The sequence below is a fragment of the Calidris pugnax genome, unplaced genomic scaffold (assembly GCF_001431845.1).
Source record: "Calidris pugnax isolate Ruff unplaced genomic scaffold, ASM143184v1 scaffold143, whole genome shotgun sequence".
NCBI lineage: Eukaryota > Metazoa > Chordata > Aves > Charadriiformes > Scolopacidae > Calidris > Calidris pugnax.
The window spans coordinates 31766-39496 of record NW_015090861.1 but is presented as its reverse complement, the minus strand read 5'-3'; the positions used below and the strand labels follow the sequence as shown (position 1 = coordinate 39496).

Genomic DNA, 7731 nt, shown 5'->3' with positions numbered 1-7731 from the left:
GGCGGGGGGGTGGGGAGGGCGGCCTCCCGGCCATGGGAGAGGTGGCGGAGGAACGGTGAGGCGACGGCGGAGGCGCCTCCTCTGGGGCACCGGTAAGTGTTGGGGTGAGGGAAGGGGCTGGCGGGGAAGGAGCCCCGGGAGCGGGGGGTGAGGGGCGGCGGAGGCCTCTCGTCCCTCCCGGCGAGGCGGCAGCCCCTGCCCCGGCCTCCCCTGGGGGCTGCCGCTCCCTCCCGCCGCCTGTTCCTCCGCCGGAGGTCGGTCCGCTCTCTCCCCGCTGGGGCTGTCGCGATAGTCGCCATCGCGATAGTCGCCGTCCCAAACTCGGCGCCGTCCCCCTTGGGCCGCAACTCCCCCCCCCCGGCTGTGTGTCCCCCCCCCAGCCTTGCACACACCGGCTCCCTGTCCTCCCCGGCTTCAGGCAGAGACTTCTTATGTGGGAGAAGACCAAAAGCAGTCAGCTTTCAATAAATCTTAACTTCTAATCTGCCCCAGCCAACCTCAACCTGCCTTCTTGTGCTCTTTTCCAGCCCGTTATAATGCACCCTGTGAGACCTCCTGCCCGGCCAAGCCGTTTTCTCACCCTGTAGGAGACTTGGATTTGAGTGTTGAGGCGCCTGGTCTTTACCCCACACCCCCACACCCCCCTCTTTGCCTGGAATTCCCATCTCAAGGGGTTTGTTGGGAGGAGGGCTTTTGGAAGTTTGCAAGGGAGAAGGGGCTCCAATCTTCTTCCCAAAATCGGTCAATGCGAGCGTCGCTGCTGCAGAGGGAGCAGTTGCAGCAGGCAACCGACCTGAATGCAGAAATTAAAGAGAGGGGTTTGGTTTGGTTTGTTTTTGTTTTTTTCGTGGAACCGGACACGTTTGGAAGGAGCCCTTTAAGCAGCAAGAGAATAGGTCAGTGAAAAGCAAGGGATGTTAAAGCTGTCACACACACACACACACACACACTATCCCGTTGGAATTGCGCGTGGCAGCTTTAGCAAGCCGGCTTTTTTCTAAGGGACATCACGAGCACGAGTAACGGGTTGTGTTTTGGGCAGGAGAATATTACCAGGACCGTTCTGACAGTTGGTTGGGCTTGCTCGTAGGGTGTATATTTGAATTCTGCGAGGGGTGTACTGGCTCTTCCCTCGGGCAGCGCTGTGGGACGCGACTCGATTCATTTGGAGACACGGGATACCGGTTGGTTGGTTTGTGTGTTCCGTTTGCTCTTGTGCTTAAGCACTAAAGGCTCCTTTCATATAACTGCTCTTTCATTTTCTTAAATACCTTTTATTATTCATTAAATTTTAATACAGACTTGGGGTTCTTTGCATATATATTTAATAAAATTGATTGAGATAGTCAGGCCATCTGGCTAAAAAGATAAAGGTACTCCGATTTTTCCAGCGTGCGCCTTATCAAATAGTTTAAAAGCCTAGCAGAAATGTAGGCTGTGTCAGCCATACCCACATTTAGTTGCCCGCTGTGCACCTTATGTTGCTTTTTCTTCCCCCTCGGTTCACGTTGTTTTACACGAGTCAGACATCACAAGCACAGATCCTGTGGCACGTGAACTACCAAGAACCCAAGAACTGCCGGCAAGGTTGAGGTGGCTTAATGGAGAAGGTGCTGAAACAGGATTTTAGGAGATTTTCCTGCGCCTGGTAAGGAATGAAAATTAAAACCTGCGTTGTGAGAAGTCAGGGAAGCACTTAGGGAGGGTGGCACGAGTTCAGTCAGTTACGTGGCTAGGTAGGGATGGAGGGGGGCTTTCGTCCATATAATAGGGAAAATTGTCATTCTGTGGCTCTCCTGTAGAGATTGCTTACAGCCCTCTGGCAGTCTCAGTCTAACCTGGTCAGGATTCGGGGGATTTTCCAAAGAAGAGGCAAAGGAGCTGCAAGGCCTCCTTTCAGAGCAACAGGAATAGCTGTTTCTCGTTTTCGACTGTGTGAGGACTGTAATTGCCATGTCTGCAAATCTGTCATGATAACTTATCAGTCAGCTGACTGCTTTTGGCTGAATCTGGGGGAAGATGAGAGTATTTTTCTGTGAGTTTATTGGAAATTGGTAATTAGAATCACTGGTCAGATATCCAAACCTTGACTCTTTCAGGCAGCTCAGCCTCCCCCCAGCTCCCCAGTAGTGAAGTGGCATATAATCACCTATCTTACTAATTAGCATACGTGTAGTGACTGGGGGCGAGCAGGGGAGTGTTTGGTTTTGGGTTTTTTTGTCTTAAAAGAAACCATGGTGTGTATTGCGTTAATGATTTGTGACATTTACTGAATCCATTGTGATTATTTGTTCACCCATGGGAAAACTGGGTTCACGCTTTGGCAGTGGGTGATTTCCATGGGCTGGTAATTTAAATGGGTTGTCGTTGAGATTGGGAGTGTCTGTTTTGTTATACAGCATGAGAATTTTGCATCATCTTCAGCCTGGTATTCAACCCGATTCAAAATCAAATTGTGCTTTTCATAGGAAATGCAAATAAACCGCTTTATGTTTCCAGATATGAAGAAAAAATAAAAACTTCATGTGGTCTCCACAAAAGGCACTAGCAGAAAGAGAAGTAGCATGTTTTCTGCATAGGCTATGCTGATTTCGGTTTATTTTACATTTGTGTCAGGGACAAACAGTGGGTTTGGGATAGGCACGAATCTCAGTCTCCATTGAACTTCTCACAGGTTCAGAAAAGCCAGGTCACCAAAGGGTACAAATAAATCTACTGTGTGAGAGTTGGCATAACATTTGTCACAGGCTCAATGTTTTAGCAGAGGAAATTAAATCTTGCTTTAAGCACGCCTCTTATTTTTTTGTTCTTTGTTACTTCTTGTCTCCTGCCTTTCTCTTTTCTTGTGTGTTTGCCCCTTCCTCTTGCCAGCCCTCTCAACTGTTAGCGTTTTTAGCGCTGGAGAACACCAGAGGGAATACAGTAGGACAGCCATTTTGAGCTACGTGCTCGTGATCTATTGTTTTCCCCCAGAGGGGTCTCTGAATACATTACACAGGTCCAGCACTCAATGCGCAACTGCGTTTCACCTCTTTTCTACACCCTTTTCTGTATCTGTTGGAAGAAAACGCAATCTAAACTCAGGAAGCAAGAAAGTTACCGTTGCATGCTAATGGTAAAAAAATGAGTTATTTTGGTTTTGTTTTCCTGAACCAGTAGTTGCAGCATCTACTCAGCCGTTTCTTAGTGAAATGACTGATTTTATACAGGCTAGATCTGCTGTCACTCTTCTAATAATGCCTGTTGTGCACCTTTTGTCATCTTTTCCTCCTGTTTGTTTTTATTCCCGAGCCGTATATTGTGACTTAAATCGAGAAGATCTTAATGTTGTTTTTTTTTTAAGATGTGGGGACAGCGAGGCAGAATTGTGGATTTATAGCACGATGACAATGGTAGGTAGGAAAAGCTGTGCTTGTGAGAAGTGCTGCCGTCCTGGACTCATTCAGTGCATTTTGCATTCGCACATTAAAAGGATCAAATTAACAACTTAACCTGAAGGAAAAGTGCAAGTGGTGGGTGAGAACGGGTTAGATTTCTGGTAGGGTGTTTTCAAACGTTTGATGGGTCGTTCCAGCTGCCCGCTGGCGCGCCTGTTACCGGCTCTTGCTCTCTTTTATTTACTCTCCTTGTTGGTTTCAGCTGTTTCTTGGCAAGTTCCTTGCAGTATCCGAGCTGTACGTTAACGGGCACTGTGGAGCACTCTGCCAGCATCTAGTGGCGCACTGGGTACGCTTTGTTTTTTCAGCTGAGCGCAGCTGAAAACGGGTTGGCAGCAGAAACGTGAACAGAGGGAGTGCTACGAGAGGGCCTCCTCAGCAGACAAAGGTGTTTCTTTGTCCTCGGACCCTCTCAGGTGCACAGATGTCTTCAGCAAGATATCTCAGGGCCAGGAGGGTAGTCTGCCAAAGCAGGAGTAAGGTGGTGCCCCAGGATCCCTCGCTTTACCTGTGCAGGTCCAGACTGGTCCAGTTGCCTTCCTCCAGAGCTGGGACTGGGTGCCTGCACCTTTCCCCACTCCCAGGAAGAACGTCCCATTCTTACATAAATGATTTTTGCCAGGAGACAGAGGTAATGCTTGGCATCACTGTCACCAAGGGAGAAAACGCAAAGGCTGAACCTGGCCGTGATATTTTTAAAGAATTTCTGTGAAGAGCTATTGCACGTTCAGCCCGATTGTGCACTTGGCTATGGTCTTGCACCTTCAGGACCCACCTGCTCTGGTGCTTGAGTACTCCTTATGGAGCAGGGCTGCAGGGTTGTCCATACCAGGGCTGAGCTCGGCTCCTGGGGATGGATGGATGGATCAGGAGGATGGATCCTCCTGGGCATCTTCTCCTCCACAGCGCTGGTGAGACAGGACAGCAGGCACATAAATTTTTTGGTTATTAAGCTGTAGGAACCTTACACTCAACAAAACCACCGCTCCTTCTTTGGATTAGTTCCATCAATAATAGTTCTGCAAGAGGGCTGAGGATTAGATTACACTGATTACTTTCTTTCCACTACAAGTGTTTTGGGCTTTGTGGTGGCGATGCTTTCATAATGATGCACCAGGGTTGCCAGTTCCCCAAAAACATGGCCTCACAGATCTTTTCAAATGTTCAGCTTTGAAAATCAAGCAGAATGTTTCGTGCCTCCCTTGGGCATTACTTTCTGTGCTGAGACGATTGTAACCTTTCCTGTTTGATATCTGAGAGCATCTACCATTCCTATTTAGACTCCCGGACGAAGATGTAGATGACGGAGAGGTGCTTTCCCCCTCTGCCTTGGGATTAAATCTCTGGGTAGCAGGTAAGATCTGCGTGTGTTTATTTGCTGGGGCAGACAGAAAGTGGGCTCCCCGCGGGCAGGCAGACCAAGCAGCGTAGGAGAAAAGGGTGGTGGGTTTGTTGCTTTTTTTGTTGTTAAATGTCTGCCACAGGAAGGTCTGATTAGTGATCTGGATCAGCCCTTCTCAATTTTCCCCATTTAAAAAAAAAAAAAAAAATTAAAAATCAGATTTGAAGAACAAATCTGTTGCGAAGTCAATTACTGGAATAAAAGGATGTGAAAAGAAGGCGGCATTTTTAACACTTCCAAGTATTGTTCAAAAATATGTTGTTTATTCATATGCTAACTATGCTGCCTTGCTCAGGGATACTCCCTATTTCCCTATGCTGCTCTCTTGTCAGTTTAGAAACACTGCTATCATCTCCTCCAGCCAAATTCCTTCCCTAATCTTGTAACATGAGCAAGCAATTAAAAATGAGCATAATTCATAATTACAGGGTATTTACTGTCCCAAAAGCTTAGCAAAAGAACTTTCTAATTAGAATAAGAATATACTAGAATGCAGTATACGCACTGTATGTAAGAAGAATATATGTCATTTTCAAAAATGAGTGACTAAAGTGAAGTGCCATGGTTGACCTTTAAGGAGATCCAAATGGCCCGACTATGAAAGGTATTTAGCAGTAACTCAGCGGAAAATTAAAGCAAAACCAAGAACAGTCTACTAGTACTTGGACTTGGTTGATAAAAATAGCTTGTAAACACTTAACAGCTTTTACATAGTAATGAATCTCTGCTATTCATGAGATAAAAATAACAGTGCCTCTCCATCGTTTTTTTCTTAAGGCCAGGACGTTTCTCTGAGGAAATGGATACTTCTTCCCAAAAATACCCAGTCAAAAAGCGAGTGAAAATTCATCCCAACACAGTAACAGTGAAATATACTTCTCATTATCCCCAGCCAGGGGAAGAGGGATACGAGGATTTTCATGAAGATACTGGAGTATTTATGGAGGATAATCCTAAGAAAAGACTACTGAATGATGGGAAAAAGAGAGAAAGGACCTTTTTTGGTACAATAGACACCAAGCCTCAGCCAGCACAACTGCCAAAACCCAATGAGATTGAGCAATCCCAGCATTTTTCCAAAGGAAATATACTGCAGTCGAGGAAAACGTGGGTAGTCCTTTTTGGATCTGCCGTGGCTCACGGATGTGTGGCTCTAATTACAAGATTGATTTCCGATCGTTCCAAAGTGCCATCCCTAGAGTTAATTTTCATCCGTTCAGTCTTACAGGTGCTGTCGGTTACTGTTGTGTGTTATTACCATGAGCCTCCCTTTGGCCCCAAAGGCTACAGGCTCCGGCTCTTCTTCTATGGGGTCTGCAATGTCATCTCTATTACCTGTGCTTATACTTCCTTCTCTATAGTTCCCCCCAGCAACGGGACCATTATGTGGAGGGCCACCACTACAGTGTTCAGTGCCATTTTGGCTTTTTTACTCATAGATGAAGGAATGGCTTACATAGACATAATTACTGTAGTCGGCAGTGTGTTTGGTGTTTGTCTGGTCATGATCCCCAACATTGTTAAGGAGGAAAACTCTTTGCTGAGCACCTGGAAGGAAGCTTTTGGCTACACCATGACCGTTATGGCAGGTTTGACCACTGCTCTCTCCATGATAGTCTATCGGTCAATCAAAGATAACATCAGCATGTGGACGGCACTATTCACCTTCAGTTGGACAGGAACGGTGTGGGGAGCGTCTACCATGTTCTTACTTCAAGAACCAATCGTCCCACTGGATGGAGAAACCTGGAGCTATCTCCTTGCCATCTGCCTGTGCTCCACAGCAGCCTTCCTGGGGGTCTACTACGCCCTGAGCAAGTTCCACCCAGCTTTGGTCAGCACGGTACAGCACTTGGAGATAGTCATCGCCATGGTCCTGCAGCTTGTCGTGTTGCGGATCTTCCCAGGTGCTTATGATCTGGTCGGGGGAGCGGTTATTTTGGTTAGTGTTTTTTTCCTTGCGTGTTACAAACTGTCCTGGAAGAATTTAGGAAGGCAAGATTATCAGGAGATTGTGGATTCTTCCATTAAATGAATTGTGGTTTTGCCGTCCCATCCTGGCTGCGTCACCACGTGAAAGTAACATATTTCAGCTCTGCCGTGTTGTAGCGTAGTGGCCGGGTCCTCTCTCTCTCTCTCTCCTCTTTAAATTCACAGCTGATGTAGCAACGTTGGTGTTTCCAGATTTCCATGACAGGTGAATTCCTTCCAGCGCGTGCGACCGCTGGCATTGTGTCCTGTGAGAAAAGCCCATTTGTCTCCAGCAGGTGAGGCAGAGGGATTCACCAGCGACTCATTCCTGTGCGCTGTGGTAGTAGGAAAACAAACAGTTTCGTATCCTCTGCAACACTTCTTGAGCTTTGGCTGTGTCCTGGTTTGGGCCGTGTTCTAAACGAAGTTAACGCTAATACTTCTGTGATTAAAACGCGCATTTCCTGTGTGTATAAAGAATGAGTCAGTAAAGCTTTTTGTGTTTTGTGGTTACGTTTGTCCAAATCGATGCAGGAAGTGCAGACCTCCCGTGGGGGACACTGAGACCCAAATATTGGATTTCCAGTTGTGCCACAGCTGTGAAAGAAAGGCTCCCGAGAACTGTTAAAGTCCATGCTAGATAAAAGATCTACCCCTGAAGCTAAGCAATATTCTTTCTATGGAACCACCTTTTCTAAAAGAGGTTTAGACTATTATGCAGGGAAGGAAAAAAAAAAATAAGGAAAAAGAAAAGCTTGCAGGAAAAAAAAAAAAAAAAGGAAAAAGAAAAGCCTTTGAGATTTGAGGTATGAGCAGCAGCTGTAACACTGAACAGGCAGCCACTGACTTTAAGTCGGTGCTTGGGTCCCAATGCTTCAATGAGAAATCAGATTTGCAAAAAGCCCCAGGGTTTTATGGTTC

The 7731-nt window shown here is 46.6% G+C and overlaps 1 protein-coding gene across 5 annotated transcripts; it reads left to right on the top strand.

Annotated features, from left to right (window-relative positions):
- On the top strand, positions 1-7304 carry SLC35G2 (solute carrier family 35 member G2). 5 transcript variants are annotated; one of them, XM_014944253.1, is made up of 5 exons: positions 528-896; positions 1091-1184; positions 1527-1648; positions 4718-4791; positions 5617-7304. In XM_014944253.1, the coding sequence occupies exon 5, from the start codon at positions 5639-5641 to the stop codon at positions 6872-6874; it is 1236 nt and encodes a 411-aa protein (XP_014799739.1). In that variant the 5' UTR covers positions 528-896; positions 1091-1184; positions 1527-1648; positions 4718-4791; positions 5617-5638; the 3' UTR covers positions 6875-7304. The 5 variants fall into 5 exon arrangements, with proteins under 5 accessions (XP_014799737.1, XP_014799734.1, XP_014799739.1 ...); XM_014944251.1 differs by lacking the exons at positions 528-896; positions 1091-1184 and adding an exon at positions 1-92; XM_014944252.1 differs by lacking the exon at positions 1091-1184.
- The last annotated feature ends 427 nt before the right edge of the window (positions 7305-7731 follow it).

Excerpts from the sequence above, each read along its gene's own strand:
- SLC35G2 (XM_014944251.1), top strand. The coding sequence starts at position 5,639 with ATGGATACTTCTTCCCAAAAATACCCAGTCAAAAAGCGAGTGAAAATT.